Source organism: Lepidochelys olivacea, assembly GCF_965140295.1.
Source record: "Lepidochelys olivacea isolate rLepOli2 genome assembly, chromosome: 1".
NCBI lineage: Eukaryota > Metazoa > Chordata > Testudines > Cheloniidae > Lepidochelys > Lepidochelys olivacea.
Genome location: NC_140411.1, coordinates 236546285 through 236568251, shown reverse-complemented (window position 1 = coordinate 236568251; position 21967 = coordinate 236546285). Strand labels below are relative to the sequence as shown.

Here is a 21967-nt window from a genome sequence, read left to right as displayed (position 1 = left end):
CCCGTCCATCCCTATGTCTGACCACTGACGCCTTGGTCATGGGGTGGGGCCACACACCTTGGGGAACACAGAACTCAGGGCCTCTGGTCTCAGGAGGAACTGATGCTTCACATCAATGTAAGGGAGCTCAGGGAAGTCCGGCTGGCATGTCAGGCCTTTCAGCCTCTCCTGGAGGGCAAGTGTATATCGGTCCTGACAGACAATACAACAGCATTGTTTTATATCAACAGATGGGGAGAGCATGCTCCTCTTCCCTGTGTCAGGAAGCCCTCATGCTCTGGAGTTCTACATAGCACACTCCATACTTTTGGAAGTGTCCTAGCTTCCAGGGTCGCAGAAGGAACTAGCAGACCACCTCAGCAGGTCTTTTCACAACCACGAGTGGTCTGTCCACCCGGATGTAATAAACAATATCTTCCAGCAGTAGAGAGTTCCCCAGATCTATCTGTTCACCACAAGGGCTAACAGGAAGTGCCTAATTCTGCTCCTTCAGTAACGACAGCCCGGATTCAGTTGGCAGACATGTTTCTGCTTCCATGGAAGGACTGCCTGTTCTAGGTGTTTGCTCCTATACCACTGATTCACAAGGTCCTCCTCAAAATCCGGAGATTTTACAGAACCTCAGTGATCCTGGTGGCACCGGCCTGGCCATGTCAGCATTGGTACACCAGGCTACTGGAGCTATCGGTGGATACTCCAATCACTCTATTGCTAATTCCAGACCTCATCACTCAGCATTACAGAAGGCTTCAACACTCCCAATCTTGAGTGTCCTCCACCTCTCAGCTTGGAAGCTAAGTGGTTGAACCCACTAGAGCTCACATGCTTAGACCCTGTTAGGGAGGTTCTTCTGGGTAGCAGAAAATTTTCGACCGGAGCAACTTACCTAGCCAAGTGGAAGACATTCACAATTTTGGTGCTCACAGAGCCGTATCCCTCCAACAACATCGTCGGTCCTCTTTATATTGGACTACCTCCGAAGTTGAAACAGCAGGGCTTGTCTCACTCCTCGATAAAGGTTCACTTGGCTGCCATCTCAGCTTTTCACCCAGGAGAGCATGGACGCACCATCTTCACTAACGAAATAGTGCGACAGTTCCTCAAGGGGTTGAACGGATTATATCTTCATATTCGGCGGCCCACCCCCACTTAGGACCTTAACTTGGTATTTTCTAGGCTGATGGGGCCCCCGTTTGAACCCCTGGCAATGTGCTCACTTCTCTACCTTTCCTATATGGTGGTCTTTTTGGTTGCAATAACATCAGCCAGAAGGATGTCTGAACTCAAGGGTCTCACATCCGACTCTTTTCTTTTCTATAAAGATAAGGTGCAACTGCGACCCCACTCTGCATTCCTCCTGAAGGTGGTCTCAAATTTCCATGCCAATTGAGCTATTTCTTCCGGTCTTTTTCCCGAAACCTCTTGCAAATAGCTGTCAGCACAGATTCCATTCCCTGGATGTGTGGCATGCATTGGCTTTTTATATTGAATGAACTAAGCGGTTCTGTAAGTCGAACCAGATGTTTGTTGCTGTGGCAGACAGGATGAAATGCCTCCCAGTGTCCCCGCAAAGGATATTGTCATGGATCACATCCTGTATCGGGGTTTGTTACGACCTTGCTAAGATCCCTGCCCCCGCTCTGACTGCACACTCCACTAGAGCTCAGGTGTCTTTGGTGGCTTTCCTGGCCCAGGTACTGATCCAGGAGATCTGCAGAGTGGCTACATGGTCTTCGGTTCACACCTTCACTTCACATTATGCCATCACCCAGCACAACGGGGTGATGCAGTGTTCGGCAGGGCTGTGCTTCAGTCAGCAATTCCATAAACTCTGACCCCACATCCTAGGTAAGGCTTGGGAGTCACCTAAGTGGAGTCGTTATGAGCAAGCACTCGAAGAAGACAAAACAGTTACTCACCTTCTCATAACTGTTGTTCTTTTAGATGTGTTGCTCATATCCATTCCAAACCCATCCACCTTCCCCTCTTTCGGAGTATCTGGCAAGAAGGAACTGGAGAGGTGGCAGGTCAGCAAGGCCCTATATGCGGCGCCATGAAGGCACGACTCTAGGGGGCTCCAGAGCCGACCTGATGGGTGCTGTTAGGGGAAAAACCTTCCAGCGAACTCTGTGCACGGTGCATGCACACACCTAATTGGAATCAACATGAGCAACACATCTCGAAAAACAACAATTACGAAAAAGTGAGTAATCATTTTATTGTCTGTGTGATAAGCAGCCCTGGTTCAGCAATTCTGACTCCAGCAGCCTACTTGTTTACATTCTGGTCTCCACCAGCCTTGGTTACTACTATCCAAGTGACCCCAATGCACCTCCCAGTCCTGAATTTCTCCCAAACAGTCTTCCCTGAGATGCCCAGCCCTCTGCTTGAACATTCCGAGGAGTAATAAGATTAACTGCTCCTTTAAAGAGAGAAAAGCCAGCAGCTTTTTGCTTTAACTAGCATTAATAATCACTTCAAATCAAACACAGCACTGGACTAATATAAAATAAAACTAAAACTAGATTATTTAATCAGAGAGGTTTTAAGTGAGTTTTTTAAGTATAAGGAATAAAGTCAGAAATGGTTACAAACACATAAAAGTGGAAAATGTTTTCTAGTGACTAAAACTCAACAAAACTACAGGCTTGTTCAAGGTAAGATTCTTACCACATCTCCTTCCAGTAAGATGGCTGACCACCTCCTTGGTCAGGATTTCTTACAAAGTGTCAAGCGAAAGGTAACTTAGGGTATTGTCCCTCTCTTTTATCGTTTGCTGAACTTTTGAAATTTGTTCTTCTCAAAGTTCCGTGCTCCTACTGTGAGAAAAGGTGCCATGGAATCTGATGGAGAAGGTTCCATGCTGGTTCTCTCTCCATTGGTACTCTTTACAACATAAATTGAACTGTCCCTGCAGCCTCAGATATGATAATAAATGGCCACTTGACTGAGGTTGCCAGTTCCGCTCTACTCCGCGCTGATATGGCCTCAGCTGGAGTACTATGTTCAGTTCTGGGCACCACATTTCAGGAAATATGTGGACAACAAAATGATTAAAGGTTCAGAAAACATGACCTATGAGGGAAGATTGAAAAAATTGGGTTCGTTTAGTCTGGAGAAGAGAAGTCTGAGAGGGGACGTAACGGTTTTCAAATTTCAAAAAGCAACCATTTTGCTACAAGGAGGAGGGAGAAAAATTGTCCTTAATCTCTGAGGATAGGACAAGAAGCTGTGGGCTTAAATTGCAACAACAGCAGTTTAGGTTGGACATTAGGAAAAACTTCCTGTCAGGGTGGTTAAGCACTGGAATAAATTGCCTAGGGAGGCTGTGGAAACTCCATCATTGGAGATTTTAAGAGCAAGTTAGACAAACACCTGTCCAGGATGGTCTAGATAATTCTTAGTACAGGCATGAGTGCAGGGAAATGGACTAGAGGACCTTTTGAGGTCACTCCTAGTCCTACGATTTTGTGATTGAACCTGATGGGGCATTGACCTTTCCTTTGACTGGAAAAAAAAACCTGTTTACCCACTCCCCAGACTTTTCTGCTTCAAATACGTTCGAAATCTCATACAGAGAGAATTCATAACTTCACATATAAAGTGAACATGTATTTTACAATTATATTAATAACCAAAGTGGTGTTAGCTTTCCTATGATACCTCAATACTTATATTGTACAAATGTCACTGCAATAGTATGTCAGGTGTGAATAAAGGAGTTCCTAGGGTCACAGAGTTTGTACCTTTCTACCTTTTCTTAACCTATATATGCTACCTATTATTTATTAGATGGCTGTTCAAAATACTAGGTGCTGTACAATTAGAGAGGAAGCCAGAAGAGAGAGAGGCTAAATCATATAAATAGAAGAGGGGAAAGGGATGCAACCTACAAACAAAATGATCTTTTTTTTAACATATATATTCTGTTTCCTCCTGTTTTTTTCTTCCTCCCCAGTTGCCCTTAGACCTAGTCATTGCTAGTTGTTTTTTATTTTATTTTTATGTATTTATTTCAAGATTTTATGTATTCCATATATAAACCGCCCTTCTTAGCTACCTAGCCTGCACGTCTTCCCAGCAATCATGGAACTCTTGCCACACCCCTGTTCTCCAGGGGAATGCCTTCAAAGAACGCTTTCTCTGTCCCAGTCATCATCATCAAGTAACTAGATTCTAGTTTTAACAAAAAGGGTCAAGTTGAGTCAGACCTTGCAATTTGCATTGCTTCTGATTATCGAGCAGTCATCTGTATGAATGTTTTATCTCAAACTGGGAGGGGAAGTAATTATAAAAGAACTACATATGATGGGGGCCCGTGAAGGAAATGACAGGAAGGAACAATTGGAACAGATAAGAATTTTTGTGTATGTGTGTGTGGTTTTTCCCTTCTTTTAAAAAACAGCTTTAATGCTTTTTATCTCGTGATCAGAGTTTCCAGTGCACATATAGCAAGAAGCATGGACTGTAAAATTTAGTTGTGTTAGTGCTGAACCAATTTATGTGCATTCTGGTTGTCCCATCCTTTCCTTTGGGAAGGCACATGGAGAGAGGGAGAAATTGGGAAGTGAAGACAATAGCAAGGAAAGGAATTTGGGATAATGAGTAATGAGTTCACTCACTTTATATTCATTCTCGTATGTTCACGTTGTTGTTTGTATATTTGAATAAAGTTATGCTTGTATGAATAGCAAAGACTAATTGCTCTTGGTTTCTCTGTCTTTGCCCATTTTATGCCTGTAGACAGTACACAAGGCAACCCATAAGGAATGGTCTACTAAGTGTCCCTTATTGTTAGGCTAACAATTTAGAAGTCTGTTGCCATCTTCAGGGGTGATGCAACACAACATATAAAATATCAACTTTCTTATTTAAACCCTGTGTGTTTTGTGTGTCAAGGTAGAAGCCCAAAATTCTAAAGTCAGCCAGAGAAAATGCAGAACGCCAAATGCTACTCTTAGGGATGCTCATACAACCCCACAGAACTCAATGCAATCCCATGTTTGGTGGCTGTACCTACATCAGTGCAATCTCATGAAGAGTAATTTGCTTGTATAACTGAGGGTAGAGTTTGGCCCACAGAAAACAAATTAAGCATGAACAATGTTACTTTAGCAGTTGTATACTCTTAGTTTCAATGAGAGATTATATTTAGAAAACACTGAGCTCATCTCATCTGTTTCACAAATGACTTTGCCTTTTTTTCCCAACATAGTGGAGTGATTTTAACTTTACACCTGATGTAAGATGTACTTTGGCATATTGTCAACAGTTAACTCCCCTTGATAACGCAGTTGTTAACATATAGTAATATCCCTCTTGCCAACGCCATATTGAACTCCTGGCCAAATCTTTATCAATGTGAGTGGGAATTTTACCTACACAAGCACAATCTGTTTTGCTTGTAGAGGAGCAGATGTGATCTGGCCCCAACAATTTTACACATGCAAAATTAAAGTAATAAGCATAGATACCTTTTTAAAAAAACGGTATACTGGCTAAAATGTATATTTTAATTAAACAGGAAAAATAAGCAAACATGTTTTAAAAGAAAAACTGTACAGAATATCAAAGAACATGACTCTTCCGTTTATAGCAAATCAGCATAACCTATTGCTTACCATAAACTTTGTTTTCTTCTCTTTTTTAGCTCATGGGGCATTCTGAATGGGATCACAAACGGGGGTCCAGAGGATCACAGGTCAGTTACAGCTGGATTTTTCACTTGCTGTTCTCTTGTAATTTGTGGTTGGGTGCTTGTTTTTCTGGAATATGTTACTTTGTCTGCTGAGGTTGTCCTGGAAAGGCCAGAATTTAAGAAAATCAGTAACAATATATGTTGCTGTTGAGTATTGAAAGGGTAAATTAAGGGCTAAATCCTATAAACAAGCATATTTGAATAGATCTAGTCAAGCAAGTGGGGCTATTCACATAAGTAAATTTAGTCACATGCATGTTTGCAGGAGAGGGCCAAAAAGAGTTTAAAATGGTGACAACTTTGATTTAATAGCAGTCAAGTTCAACCTGCAACAGTCAGATAACATTCTTGCATTGGCAGGAGGATGGATTAGATGTGTTGGCATGTCTTTTCTAACTCCATTGTCTATCTAAATCAGAATATTAAGTTTGTAACTCTGCATTTTCAAATATTGTAGATAATTATATTTTTTCTGTTTACATATGAAATACCATCTATAAAGCTCTGCGGTACTCCCCTACAGTACAAGGATAAACAGAATTGATGGTAACATAGAATTTTATGGGAATTGTTCGTAGCCACTTATACCTTGACTCATCCTAAAATCAAAGAAATAACAACAGTTTTGATAATAGTATCATGCTGATAAATAAAAATACATCTATAGAAAGCAAATCATAGGGTTGTGCTTCAGAGGAGACATAGCTACCAGTCTGATGATCAAGAGATTTCCTGTAGGGGCAAAGAACTCTAGTGTTGAAATTATTTGAGTCAATAACTAAAACCCCCAAACTTTAGATCTTCTTTTCATCATTCTGTTATATCAAGGATCGTTATACAAATACTAAGATCTAAGCCTAAACCTGCTTCATAGAAGTTTCTGCCCCTAAGAAAGTGCCTGCTACTTATTATCTTTACTGGTTCGTGGCAGTTGGTGTAGTGAACAGGGTTGTCAAACCTTTTGTCCCTCTTCCAAAAATCGCAGAAACATCAGCCTTTTAAATGAGAAATAGACACTTCTGTATGGTCATATATATATCAATTTTTACAGGGTTCACTACTTTCAATTTGGAAAATCATGTTGTGAAGTTTGTCATTACTTCTGTTGGTTGTCCAGATTAAAAAAAATCTAAAAACTTTACCTACAAATTCCAATTAAACCCAATCCTCATAGAAATGCAACAGAATTTAAAATTCATTCCAAAATCTGTTTTGCACGGCTGTGTTAAGCCTATAAATATGTAATATTTTATAAAACTCTGCTCAAATACATGAAGAGTTAAAGTTTACCTCTTGGGTCTTCCCAGCGGATCGGGATTTTAATTATCTGCTCTGTCTAAATTGGCAGAAAATTTAGATCCACTGAGTGAATCAAGCAGGCAAATCTTATTCTAACATAGTAACGCAAAGAAATATAAGCCAAGAAAGTCAAAGTTATGATATTCTGGCCTAAGCCTGCACTATGGCCTACATTTTCAAAAGTGTCTAGTGATATATGCAAAAATTTTTGCGGATACAGATTAACACGGCTGCTACTCTGAAACCTAGTGATTTATGGTGTTTCAATATTTCAGTCCCAAACATGAGACACTTTAAATGGGCCTGATGTTCAGGAAACAGAGTTCTGTGTTTTTTTTTGAAAACCAGTCCCCTTTAAAGATGTCTCAAGTTCAAGTTTGGAAACCAAAACTTGGCACACTTAAAATCACTAGACTCTCTTGAAAATTTAGGGATATATGTTTATAGTGTTAAGTTCTTCAATCCTAGCAGAAAAGGCCATTGCTTAAAGCAGCAAAAGGTTTAGTGTCTCTTTAATGAGTATCTGCAGGATTGGGTGCAGATTAAAAGTCTGTATTTGGCAGTGCAGTGGAGGCTAAATGGATTTCAAAAAGAAGGAGAGGCAGAGGACAGACTGAGCAGTAAACAGACGTCTTGTTGCAGAAAATCAGTAGTAATTCTAGTATCTAGAGCTCTTGGAGTTTTGGTGTGTTTTTTTTAAATACTGTTCTTTCAGCATAGAGAAGGGGTGAAATATTGGCCCTTTACAAGTCAATGGGAATTTTGCCATTGACTTCAATAAGACACAATTTCTCCCAGGCAGAAAGGTTGAGAAAGGACTTACTAAGTCATCTGGGTTTTCCATGTTTGTTCTTCCCGAGGACAGGACGGTTTCCATGGCTTGGCCTAATTTCAGATAGGGAGGACTCCTTGGTGTTGAGTCAGGTTCAAGAAATATCCATTGTGTGAAGACCAGGTGAAACCTTTCCTTTTGAGTACTCTTATCAAATGTTGCTAAACAGGGTGAAACTGTTGCTAAAAAGATTTTGACAAAGTTGTTCAGGTTGCATAATGAAGGAAGCAGAGAGGGATTTGTGAGCAGTTATGAGTTATAGGTAAGAGGTTATACGTTTTTACCACCCCACTGAACTCAGTACTGGACCTTATTCTGTGTAGGAGTCTAACTGGAGCAACACTGTTCCTTTTTTCATCTTGAATGACGTTTCAGACAGGCTTCCCTTTTAAAAAGAAAAGTTCTAGGAGGTTCTGTGGTACCGCAACCCTGTAGCTTATAATAATGATGCTGCAGTGCTTTTGTGTAGTATTGTAGAATTCTGTGTATTTTAAAATAAAGGTTTATTCCAGGAGTCCCTGTTTCAGGTACTCAGATACATAATATAGAAAACTCTTGTCCATTATTTAATTCCTAATACAAAAGAGTCTATTTTTGAGATTTCTGTTTATTTATTTGGATCAGAGTAATTGTAATAACTTGAATCCTAGCTGGTCAACATGTAGCTCAGCATGGCGGGCTTTAAAACAACAAGATCACAAAACTCATGCCGGTAGAATAATCTCCCATTGTCTGTTAATTCTCCTGGAATAAAGAAGAGAAAGCACTGAACTGGATTTTAGAGCCTTCTTTCTTCAATGAGCACTCTCAAGGTGCCTTGGGGGAGAAAGAAGTGGAACAATTTGCTTGCTATAAAATAAAGTCTCAGACTCGCTCCTTCAACCAGGATGTTTCTTCTATTAATAAGCAGGTTGTCTCTGGTTTGTGTCTGAAGCCTGCAGAAACTATCCAGTAGTGCACTGTACATTTTCTAATAACCCACTTGGAAAATGTGTTCATTTTGTGCTTTCTGATTATGGGGGTTAAACAAAGGGTGAAGGTCTAACTTGAAGTAGTGCAGGATGTCCCAAAAATGCCTCTATGCTTCTGGGAATTCCTCACTCTGAAAAGAGTTTTATCTCCTTACGTGCCGCTGTGGTTGACTGGAATTTAAATGTGTCAAGTACAAGGCTAAACTTCTATATCACTTAACCTGCTGCTAACTTCCATAGCAAGATCTCCTTCCTTTTTCTATTTATTTAATGTATTTATTTATTCTAAAAGTCCTTCATTCTTTTGATTGTGATACTGACAAGCTTTACCAATCCCCTAGATTTTCTAGTCCCCATTATTGAAATCTGTATCTCCTGCACTAGAGCACATGGAGCTCATCTAGTTAGAACGGATTATAATTTGCTTCGTAGAGAGCAGACAGATTGTTATTATAAGAATCATTTGATTTTGATCTTTGAAGGTAACACCTAATGTTAGAAGTATTTATTGTAAAACCCTTATTAAATCTCTCTGGAATCAAAGACAGTGCTGCAGAAGAAGTTTATTTTTCTCATCCTGTGGTGGTATCTTGCAAACACCAGAAAATACTGTAAGCTTTTATTTATTAAATACTGAGCGCAAAAAAATTCAGTGCAACTTTAGAGATCTTACATATATGCATGCATGCACACAAAATTGAGAAATTCAAAGTTACCCTTTCATGTTATAAAAATTCCTAGTTATGTATCCTGCATTTTCTGTACAGGTCACAAATATTAAGGTACATCCTATCTGTCATGTCTTCCACTGGATCATGCTGTCTCATTCATATCTTATATAGATACTCCTGAGGACATTTTGTGCCAAAAAAATAAAAATTCTACTCCAAAAAAATAAAAGTTCTGTACACAATATTTTAAAATTCTACCAAAATTCTGCCAATTTTATTTGTCAAATAAATGTAGAAGCTCCAGCATGGCATTGGGGAGCACAGGCCACTGGCTGCATGGAGGTGGGAGATCACTGTGCAGTTCCCCGCCTCAGTACACAGACTCAGCGGATCCAAGTCTGAAGGTGCTTAGTGTGGGGAGATTCAGGTGTGGGTAGAGAGGGTTCTGTGTGGGGCAATCTGGGTGCAGGCAGCTCAGTGGGGGATCCAGGTGTCGGGGGAGCTGGATGCAATGATTGTAGGTCTCTGTAGTGGGGGGTCCAGGTGAAGGTGGTTGGGGCTCAGCAGGGGGTCTGCATGTGGAGGGATCAGTGGGGGGAGGGTCCAGATGCTTGGGTAGTGTGGCTCAGTAGGGTGGGGATCCGGGTACGGGTGGCTCATCGGGATGGTCCTGGTGCAGGGGGAGTGGGGCTCGTCAGGGGGGTGGTGAGTCTTGGCGGGAGGGCCTGGATATGAGGGGGCCAGGATGGACTGAGATTGGTAGGCCGATGGGGGAGTGCTGTACAGTGATTCTCCCCCTCCCGCCCCCCGCCGCAGCTCAGCATCGATGGTGCAGGACACAGTGGGGGGGGAGGGAAGCGGGGAGCAGGGAGGAGTTAGCAGAACTTCCTACAGCTGGGGGAGAAATCTGGATGCTGTGGGGGAAGAGGAAGTTCAGTCTTCCCCAGCCCAGCCGGGACTAGTAGCTGAGCCTGGTGCATGGTAGGAGCCATCAGCTGGGTCTTCACCAGTCCTACCCCCTGCCCCACAGTGATTTACCTCTCTGCTGGCTGCCCTGGGCATCCGAAACTTGCTGCTGGAGAGGGTCACATGACCACTTTTCTGTCTTCCCTTTGCTTCCCCATCAGAAAGTCATTTTTCTGCGTGGAAGCAAAGAAATCATCAGGGGACCTAAATTCTGCACATGTGCAGTGGCTCAGAATTGCCCCAGGAGTAATAAGAGAATATACCGTATATACTCGTTCATTTATAAGCCGACCCCCCAAGATGGATAGGTAAAAATAGTAAAAACTGCATGACCCTTTCATAAGCCGACTCTATATTTCAGGGGTTTCCAAACTTTGGCTCCCGGCCCGTCAGGGTAAGACTCTGGTGGGTTGGGACCTTTTGTTTACCTGGAGCGTCTGCAGGCAAGGAGTCCCTCAGTTCCCTGTGGCTGTGGTTCGCCGTTCCCAGCCAATGGGAGCTGCGGGAAGTGGCGTGCCACTTCTCCCAGCTCCCATTGGCTGGGAACGGCGAACCGCAGCCACAGGGAACTGAGGGGATCCATGCCTGCAGACGCTCCAGGTAAAATATGACAATGTATTAGATATTCAATTCAACGATTTCATAGAGTTTAAAATCATCAAATTTTGGTGTAGACCCGTTTATAATCCGACCCCTGCTCTTTGATTCGTCACTATTTTACAAAAAAATATTCGGCTTATGAATGAGTATATATGGTATATAATATGAGAAATTGTGGCCTAATGGAATTAATCTTTGTCATTATCTCCCTCTTAAGTTCAAAGTGTGAATCATCCATTAATTATTACCAGCTAAAAAAATTGATTGTAATACTTGGCACTTCTAATACCTTTAGAAGTGCCAAGCACTTTATATACATACATCATTTTAAGGCCATCACATGGATGAGAATTATTTGTTGCTGTCATCAAGCCAGGTTTGGCTTGTTGAATGGGTGGGCATAATCCCAGGACTCTATGGAACCAAGTGGTCCTTCCTTTTTTAATCTTGTAAAATGATGGTAATATAGAGAAAAACACAAAAGTCCAGTGTTTTTAATTCACTTTAAATGTAAAAGCTCTCAATTATATATAGCTGAGGTGCTGCATTTTACCCTTCCAGTTCCTAAGCAACAGCTATTTTCAGATTGAGTGCGTCTGGTGTTGTCTACCTACTTCATGCTTCTGTGAGGTAATTCGTCAGTGGATGCTGGGCTTTCTCGCTATCTCTCCCTATTCTCTTTGTCATGGGACTGTAAGGAGACAGAAAGCTTATAAAACGGGAAATAGCTTGGGCAAAACCAGTATCAACCTTGCAGCTTGCAAAACGTGTATACCTCTAGGAGCTCTGCAGTCTACAGCAATGAAACAAAAGAATCAGAAATAAGGTTCTTGCCATTGGTTTCAAATTCTTAAGAGGGAATCCTCTAAAGCACACTCAAAACCATGAGCCGGAAATCCTTGTTCTTACTGAAGCGTAGATGGGAGTCCATTCCCGTTACTGATCAGGTACCGTGTACTGGTGCATCTGTTGTGTAATTGTGTCCCCTGGCAATATCACTGTTGATTTGATTATAATGAAGTAATTGTAACTGATATTTCTTCTTAAACAATGACATTCAGTTGTCCATTGCCTGTAGTTTCCATAATGAGTAGTGCATCCTAGCATAAGTGTTTATAAAGCTGATTTTACAAGATCATGTGCATGTTCTTATGAATGTATAAGTATGATCATACAGCAATCGTATCTATTGTATTATGAAGAACAATTTTAAGGAATCAACAGAAATCAGTTGTCTAGCAAAGGTGAGTCTTTAACTAAAGATCTAACGGAAATGTATATACTAAAAAGACGGGGGATACTGTGAACTGGTCATTGATGAAAACATTGCCTATTGCAGATGGGGTCCTTAGTGCATGTGTTATATTATTTTATTTGCTGTATCCACTGATTAGACGTAGTGAATTAGCAAAAATTTGGTTTTGTTCAATAACCTCTTTGCTTGATGTATTATTTCAAAGTTGTTAAAAGGAAGAAAAGTATCTGTGTCTTTAAAATATATAGACCAGAATTTAATGTAGAAATAGTAGGATGCACTCTAGTGCTTGTATCACCATAGATCAGGACTGAACATGGGAGTAAGGTAAGTCTGTTTCGCAATTTCCTACTCCTGATATTCAATGGTTCTGTAATATTTTAATACTCTTATTTGAGATGTAAGGACGTAAAAAAGAAGGGCCTTAGAAATAATGCTGAAGGCAGGGGTGGTGACAATAGTCTTACACCATACCCCCTTGCAGGCGTGGGTTATAGTGGTGCTGACAGCAAAGTGCATTGTGGGACATCTTTAGGAATGGGAAACCAGTACTTTGGGAAAAATTCCTGCTTCTTGGGCCTAAGGAACAATGTAGTAAGTAAATACTGAAGCATAAGTGTTGTGAAATGCCCCCTTACCCTGTGTGCTTGGGTATTCTACAGTTGAATAGTTGAACTGGTGTAATAGTTGAACTACAGTGAACTTGAAGAGTTTGGGTTTTGATCTGGTCCTAGATTATTTTCCTCCTTGACAATTGTAACCCACAATGGCATCACTGCATAGAGATGCATTTAAAACACTATTATAGATGTATAAGCTGGAGTCTGTGAGGTGCTTAGCATTTCTTATAAGATGTTTGAGTATCCTCTGCTCCCTTAACTTCAACTCTAAGGTTCGGCCTTAAACCACTGGAGGAGACCTTAATTTGGAATGACAGCATTTAGGATCAGGCAGAATCTTCACACTTCAGTCCACAATGTAAAATTTTTGTTATGGGATCATCCCTCATTGTTGGCTATGAATTTAAAAGCAGGAACTGATTTTACATGGTGCCATAAAAGCTAAATAAGCCAATAATTGATATAGATGTTTATATAGCTATAAACCATTCAAAGTGATGTACTGTAGAGGTAAGTAAAATAATCAATAATATTTCCTTAGCTAGAAATGTTCTTTTATAGCAGTATAAACAGCAGTAATACCTTCTGTGCTGTTAAATCACTAGCTGAAAGTTTGATGGGTTTATGTCAACGTAAGTGAGGCGTCTCTCTTACCAGCAAGGATTTAGTGTACAGACACACTAACGGCAGCATGCACATGAAGTTCAGTTCCCAATTCTATACATAGTGTAGCAGATATAAGCAGGTCCCACAGCTTGACCCTCATGCCACACCCCCCATCCCAAACATTTTGACAGCAAATAATTTTTTTTAAAGATTGTGAATATATCCCCTCATTTGTATCTCTTGACAAAGCATATCAATTGTAGACAATTTTCTTCAAATATAAAGCTGGTGTTTAATTCACTGTTAATTACTATTAATTATTAATTTAGGAAATACTGCCTCATAGTTATAAAAATCTGTATACCTCTGAAGAGATGTGGCTGCAACAAGGGAATGAGTCAGGATTCCTGGTTTCTGTTTCTGTCTTTAATGTTGGCTTGCTGCAACCATGAGCAATTCGCTTTGACCTCTCTCCCTTTGTGTCATCTTTTTCTCGTTTATAAAATGGGGAAAATATCTCATTCTTAAACTCATTTAACTAACATTAGTTGAAGCAGTTGAAATCACTGGTTGAAAGGGGCTATGGCAAAGTATTATTTGGTCTGATCTTCCAGCCTTAAATCACTCAAGTCTTCGTTCTTGTCAGTAGTACCATTGACTTAATTTTTTATTTTGTTAGGACTTGCTGTGTGAGGAGAGGGACTATTCATGTAAGGGCTCCAGGATTGGGCTCACTGTTGTTAAAGTAACATCTGGTTCTTTCCCTGCACTTAAAAAAAATTAACATAGCTTTTTAGGACCTGATAATCCTATTAAAGTCAATAGAAGGATTACCATTGTCTTCAATGAGCTCTGGATCAGGTATTTGTTGAATGCTTACTATGGAAGAGGAAGAGGGCAAACAAACTACAGAGTTCACAGTGAGTAACTTTATGACATATAGTTTCTTCCTTGTGATGTAGCTGACATCGATGGTGAAACATTTAGCTCATGAACAGAAAAATAAATAAAAAAATAAAATTTTAAACAAATAAATGTAACATGTAACAGTCTTTCCCATGTATGAGAGAAATAATTTTCTACCAGTTCCCATCTCATGCTTCTCCAATAACACACAGTTTTCACATTGCAATTTGTTCTGAGACTTCATCACATGTTTGGCCTTCATAGGTCAAAAGGTAAAATGTAGAAAACAACCTCTGCCACAAGTTATGGCCCAACACAACATACAGCATGCGTAATGGCAAGGCTAACAGAAATCACAATGGAGAATGCTTAGGGATTTTTTTTTTTTTTTACATATTATAACAAGCTATGGACTCTGTAAAGTTGATTGACAACCAGTTGTTACTAAGCAGGTTGCATCCAATGAAGTGAGCTGTAGCTAATGAAAGCTAATGCTCAAATAAATTTGTTAGTCTCTAAGGTGCCACAAGTACTCCTTTTCTTTTTGCAAATACGGACTAACACGGCTACTACTCTTAAAACTAAGCAGAGAATGATCTTCCCTGGTGCCATATTGGTTTCTGTACTCTGTAATTAAGAGGGAAACTGTTCTAGTTAAGTAAAGTTGCAGCAGCATATGGAATCTCTCTATATCATTTCACCTCATAACATTTTGATAAAATCATCTTTAATGTCAAAGGAGCCTAAATTTCTAAGGTGAAGCTACTCCAAGAGTGAAGGGTGACCATCTAAAATACGGTATATAAGTGGGAGATTAACATTTGTAGCCAAACACCTGGGACAAAACCCTCCTCTTATTAATAAATGCCATGAGATCTTTTATTTTCACATAGTGCAGTGGGCTGTGGTTTTAAAATTCATTTCATTTCACAAAAAGAATAATGTGGCTCTACTTTTGAAAGATTAAGGGCTAAAACACTTAAATAATTGCCTGATATTTCAAAAGTGCTAAATGCCCATCATCTTGTGAAATAAGTGCACTTTGGGGAGAGAGTTGAAGGAGGTCAGAGTAGAAGCATGTCAGGAAGAGAGTGCCAGGTGTACTGTAGTGGCTGTGTGAGAGAACCACCAGAGACAAGAGTGAGGTGAAAAAGTGATGAAGGGATAGTTACTTTGTGGCTTAGACCTGGGACACAGGTAGAAAAGTGGTGTGCGTGCCTCTTGTGGAAAACTTCTAGACAACTTAATAGAAAAATGTTTTTCTTTTTTTTCCTTTGACCTTACAGAATTTAATAGAGAATCATACCTCTGATATAGAATTCTATACGCTGGTTGAAACACACACATACACAGCTATATAGAGAGATTACTTTCTATTCCATTCTAAAGATTTTCTGCAGAAAATCTGTTACATTTCTATAGAAATCTCTTAGCATTATCACTATTAAATTCTGTAAGACTTTTTGGTATGGATGAAAGGGAGACCAAAGCAGGAGAGATAAGAGGGGCTGATCAATCAAAAGTTAACTTAGTGCCAATCCTGCCATCTAACTCCAGCAAAACTCCCACTGAAGCCATTGGGAGTCCTACCTTAGTAGGGTTCTGGCCCGTAGTTAACAAAGAAGAGGAAGACCAGGGAAGTGTTTTTCCTGAGGTACCACAGGAAATGTTGAAACACACTATGTGGTTTGGTGAGTTTAGTGTTTTGAGAATTAGTAAATCTAGTGTGTGATATATTTTTTGAATGTTATCTTAGAAATGGAAGCTCACTCTCTCTTGTGTGGTATCATAAGTATATATTCATTGTGGCAATTGAGACTGGTGGAGCACTGTTGATTCTCCCCAGTTAGAGTGTAGAAAGTGTCTAATGTAAACCATGGAGTGCCTGGAATGCAGTTCCCCTCACTGTTTGCTATGCTACATCCTAGGCACTGCTCAAGATGTTCTGTTTGTAATGTTGTTTTGTTTGGTTGGTGAGTTCTTTTTTTCTGCTTTTAGACTCACATGAGCTCATTTGTGATTAATTGTGTTTTTTGTTTTTGCCATTGGGCACTGGCATCTAAAAATTAAAATGTATGTTTGCGTGCACTTTTTGGGTGCAGAATGCTGATGTATAATATATTTATAGCATGCACTAGGTATAAGATATGCAAGTGAAGGATGGTTCTTAAGAACATAAGAATGGCCCTATTGGGTCAGACCAAAGGTCCATCTAGCCCAGTATCCTGTCTTTCGAGAGTGGCCAGAGCCCATGCCCCAGAGGGAATGAACAGAACAGGTAATCATCAAGTGATCCATCCCCTGTTGCTCATTCCCAGCTTCTGGCAAACAGAGGCTAGGGGCACCATTCCTGCCCATCCTGGCTAATAGCCATCGATAGCCATTATACTATTACATTTCTCAATGTATATCTTATAGTTCTGAGTTCCTAGCTGTATGTTTCAAAAATTATATATTAGCCATAAATATTAATTATTCATATGATCAGAAGTATCAGCTATATACATGATTATTTCTTGAACAACAGTAGTGTACTTTATGCTATATGAAACACAAAGTCAATGGGAGTTAGTCACCTAACTGTTCTCTATGCCTTTGAAAATCTCCAGCAAATATATATGGTCCCTGCCTTAAGGACCTTGCAGTCTGTGGCTCCAGTTCTGATACTAGAGCCACAAAAATGGTCAGTCCCCTGTGTTTATGTGGCTCCCCATCAACTGAAATTGATGAGTGCATGGCCTCACACACACAAATCTGATTGCAGTATTTGGGCCTATAATACATTATAGGAGGGGCTGCCTGGTAGCGCTGCCTGTGATTAAGATTACCTGACACTTCCCATTATAAGACCATGTCTTCAGTTGTTTACAACTTTGCCAAACTTTAACTGTTTGGGCTAAAGTTTATCATGCTGGCTGTCTGCTTCAGCCTGAATTTTTGGAGGGAAAATTCAGCTAAACAGGTTCAGCCATTTCTGAGAATGATGCTAGGAAAAAGTTTTTCATTTTTATTTATTTATTTATTTATTTATTTCATGTCTTTTGGAAAGCTAGCTTTTGAGTCCTTGTCTTTGCAACCTTAATGTTCTTTTGAGGTAGCTTGTTTTTTTTTCCCCTGTGTCGTTTCCTAGGCTTTTTAAAAAAGCAAAAAATAGAAATTCCATCATGCGGCATTATATGGACACCCACATGCATCATCAGCCATGCTGGAATATCTAGATCCACCACATAGATCTGTGCCACTTGATCTAATGGTGTAACTGATATCAATAGTAGGTTATTATTCTCTAAGTTGGTCAGCAATAGAGGGGAAGGTGGGTCACTTTGTCAGTGGGTTTCATAGTTATTTGCTGTGGGATGATGAGACTCTGGAATTTTGGGTTCTATTCCAGGATCTAGAGGGAAATGTGCTCTACTGGGCACAGATGTTTCTGCCCGTTCCCTCCCCAAGCTTGACCCCTTCTGCTCCATCCCCTCCAAACTATCTTTGCTCCTGTCTTGTCTCTTTCACAGTCATGTTGTTGTCCTCTTCTACCCAGTCCCAGTATCCACTTATCAGGTTTTTCATCCCAGTCACCTTTCCTAGCAAGTCCTAGTCTCAACCCTCTGTACTCTCCAGTCCAGTCCCCATCTCCACTCCCAGTCTTCTCGCTCAGCTATTCTCAGCTCCCATGCGGCTCCTTGTTCCCAGTCTCCTTGCCAACCAGTCTCAATTTTCCTTCAACACGTCAGCTCCTTGTAAGATCTATCTCCCCTGCCCTTTCACGCAGCGGTCTGCATCTCCTTTCCGGGAGCATAAGAGCCGCTTGGCACTCACTAGCACAACCAGTGAAAGTTGCCAGTGAATCTGGTGCCTGCCCCAGTGGGCAAGGCTGGGGGTGGTACAACCACACCAGAGGAGCTGCCCAGGCTGGATGCTGGCTCCTGCGAGCAGTGGCCCTACATGCTGCTGCTTTAGCCACTGAGGTTCCTGGTAGACTCCTGCAGCTCCATGGATATCTGCATCCGCTGATATAAATTTTTTATCTGCGCAGCACACTACCAATAGGAATTTGGGGACAAACAACTTAATTAGTTTTAAGAGAGGAGACTGGACAAGTTTGAGTCAGATTGTATGAGGGGGTTGCTTATGGCAGAGATCAACAGCTCAGAGGTCCCTTTCAGTTTATGTATTATGTTCCTAAAAGCTTGTGCTTCTGGGATTCGGCCAATCACCTGCGGAGGTCAGGAAGGGATTTTTCTCTCCCCACCCCCCCTCCTAATTTCCTCTCCCCCTGCAATGTATTGTGGTGGTGGTTGTTTGGGAGGTTTTTGTCTTTTTCTTCTGAAGCATCAGAGATGTTCATGGCTGGAGATGGGATGTTGCGTCAGGGCCGAGATGGCACTAAGCATTTTCTCTCTGTCACATCTTTAGCTGACTGGTTCTTGCTTGCATGCTCCAGGTCTAACTGGTTGCTCTATGTGGAGTCAGGAAGAAATTTCCCCCGAGATCAGATTGCCAATGACATTGGGGGGGGGGGGGGAGGGTTGCCTTCCAGTGCAGCATGGGATATGAGACGCTTGCGGGGGTTACCTGGGTATATCTCAATCACTTTCCTGCAATTGCGAGGGCCTTGGGAATTAGTTCACTTCAGTCCTTCCTTTCTCTGTCTGTGGCACATAATAGTTTAGTGTCCTGTGAGCTGTAATGTTCCGGTCTAATTTTAGTTGTTTGGTTTAATGTGTGGGTGGTATTGGTGGCCTGTGATATACAGAAGGTCAGACTAGGTAATCTGGGGCTTCCTTCTGGCCTTATAGAATCATAGAATATCAGGGTTGGAAGGGACCTCAGGAGGTCATCTAGTCCAACCCCCTGCTCAAAGCAGGACTAATCCCCAATTTTTGCCCCAGATCTCCAGATGGCCCCCTCAAGGATTGAACTCACAACCCTTGGTTTAGCAGGCCAATGCTCAAACCACTGAGCTATCCCTCCCCCCATGACTCTATGACCTGGCTTATAATTCTGACCTGGCAGAGCTGCTGTTGCCAAGGAAGTCCTGCTCAGACATAGGCTGGAGCATGTCTGTGCAGATGGAATCTTCAGAGAATTTAGCTGCTAAATTCTCTGAAGACTCAATTGAGCATGTGCAAATTGCAGGTTTTCAGAGGCATACAACTTGGCCAGATTTCTACTAGGGTAGCAAAAAATACATACCTGACAGAAAGCCAGCTCCAGTTCCAAATTTTAAGTCCCTCTTCTAAAGCATGGTGACACTACAGTGTCTCAGACAAGGTTGCCAGAATTTTTTGTAACACGAGCAAAACAAAATATTTTCTATAGGCTTGTTCTCAAAAATGGTTGAACAGTTTCAGCTGAAATTTTCCAGAAAATAAAAATCAGGTGCGCACGCTCAGCAAGGGAAATTTCAGACCAAATTGTTAAAATCTGGCAAAGTTATGAGCCACTGAAAACGGGCTTCTAATGAGAAGTGTTGGGCAATCTTAATATTAGGTACTGCCACCAGCCCTATGTGTAATAAAATTCTGCAATATAAAATCATTTACAGGTTGAGCCTTTCAGATGATGAAAAGACAGATTTCAACTTCTCCCTTCTTAGAATTAAGAGTTGAGGGTTATGGCACATGTCATTCTTTACATTTTTAGTAACATCTTGTATTTGACTTATTACCTCAATGTCTTAAATGTATTAATAGACTTCCTTGAGGTAATATTCAGCCAGACACATGACCGTTGTGAATTTGCTAGAATGGTATTTACAAAGATGAACTCAGCAGAACTCAATTAAGTTCTTTAATTTTAACTTAATAGTGAGTAGACCAATACCTCAGCTGGGAAGCTCCACTGATGTGTTAATAATAATGCAGCTAACGGATGTAACCTCTATGGCAGAGTTCATTGCAGTCTCTGTAATATCACAGTCACATAGCTGTAGGAAGATGTCTTCAATAACAAGGTTTTAAAATCACAGTAAACTGCTTGATTTCACTCTAAAATGGAAACTTGAGTTAAAAGCATTTCATTAGAATTATTTTTTTTTCCATTTCTTGTGTCCATACTGTGGAAGACATATCTGTCGTAACTGCTGCTCGCTGAGATAGTTTTAAAATAAATATGTGAAAGTATTTCCCATTGTTCCCTCCTCATGGGAACACAGGCTGAAGTCTCTAGTAGCTCATTTTATGAGTTGCCCAGTGGAAAAGCTCACAGCTGATCAGCTCTGTTCTCAGCACCAGATGTTCTCTTTCTACTTTACTTTACTTTAGAAATGAGCCATAATTTTTTTTCTGAGTCTGATGGATCAGTGTTCAAAATTTCAAAATGAATTATTGGAACAGGCTCATGGAGATTTTTGAGTAAGCCAGCGCTGGAGTAAATCTTAAAGTAAAGTCATAAAACAGAATTTCATGGTGGGTTGGGTTTTCCAGATCAAAGCTTCATTGTGTAATAGGCTAGCATTGCTCAATTTCCAATTCCTGAACAACCTTGAGCGTTAAAGGAGCAGAGTCAGTTCCTGTAGTCTGTACAGGAAATCTGGAGATTATCAGACCCGAATTTAGAGTAGTTGTTCACTGAAATGTTGGTCCTTAAAGGCTTGAAAAATCCACTTGCTAGTAGTGAATGAGTGGAAAATTCTCCAGAGGGAAGATAGAGGTATCAGCCGCCAAACTCTGCACAATGTAAGCATTCCTTTAATAACAAAAACAACACAAATTGTGTATCTGATTGTGATGGTAATTTTTCATGATGCTGTGTTGTCTTCCTGGGTCTTCAGGAAGCTTTCAGTTCCAGTGCTTTTGTTGCTGCTTGGAGTTTTGCCAAAGAGCTGCAATGCTGCTTTTTGAGAAAGCCACAGAAATAACACAGAGACAACATTAGATTTATTCATTGCAGCGCCCAGAAGGCTGGGGAAGGGATACAGTAGTGGAGTTCCTACCTCCCCTCTCAGCAACCTATAGCTCTAGGCGAGGGGTACAATAGTAGAGACTGCCATCTCCCCTTCCATTCCCATCAAGCCACCAGAACACCCTGGGGAGGTATGGAATAACAAATATTTCCTTTCTCCCTTCTAGCTCGCTTCCTCTCTTGAAGAGCAAATAGAAAGCTGTCGAGGAAGAAGTGGAGACAGAAAGTCTCTTCCCCTTTGTAGTCATTAGCGTGGAACTTCACATCTATCAGAAACCAACCAACCACAGGGTGACTGAAAAGATGGAAGCCCTATGCAGGATCCAGGGAGAGCACTCTAGTAGAAATCCCTGAAATCTCTCCCATCCCAGCAGCTTTGCTTCTGGAATTTGTAGATGAGCCCCTTCTCCCAAACTTATCTTTCATATCTACCACTGGCTACTAGGTTTAGTCCTCCATCTAGTAGCTGACTGGTAAATATTCCAAGTACTGCCTTGGAATGAGGTGCCACGGATCAAATACTGCCTGCAGAGCTATGCATATAGTGGCTGCCATTGACTGTAGTGCAAGCAACAACCATCAACACTGTGAGACGCAAGATGTGGAACGTCTGTGGGTGCACATCCTGCCAGGATTGACC

At 41.0% G+C, this 21967-nt stretch overlaps 1 protein-coding gene across 1 annotated transcript in view; it reads left to right on the top strand.

The window, feature by feature from the left end:
• Positions 1-21967, top strand: part of PDE3A (phosphodiesterase 3A) — a 364936-nt gene that overhangs the window by 233710 nt on the left and 109259 nt on the right. The window contains exon 2 of the mRNA XM_084643244.1: positions 5651-5701. Within this exon, the coding sequence (XP_084499370.1) occupies positions 5651-5701 (51 nt within the window). The remainder of the gene's footprint in view (positions 1-5650; positions 5702-21967) is intronic.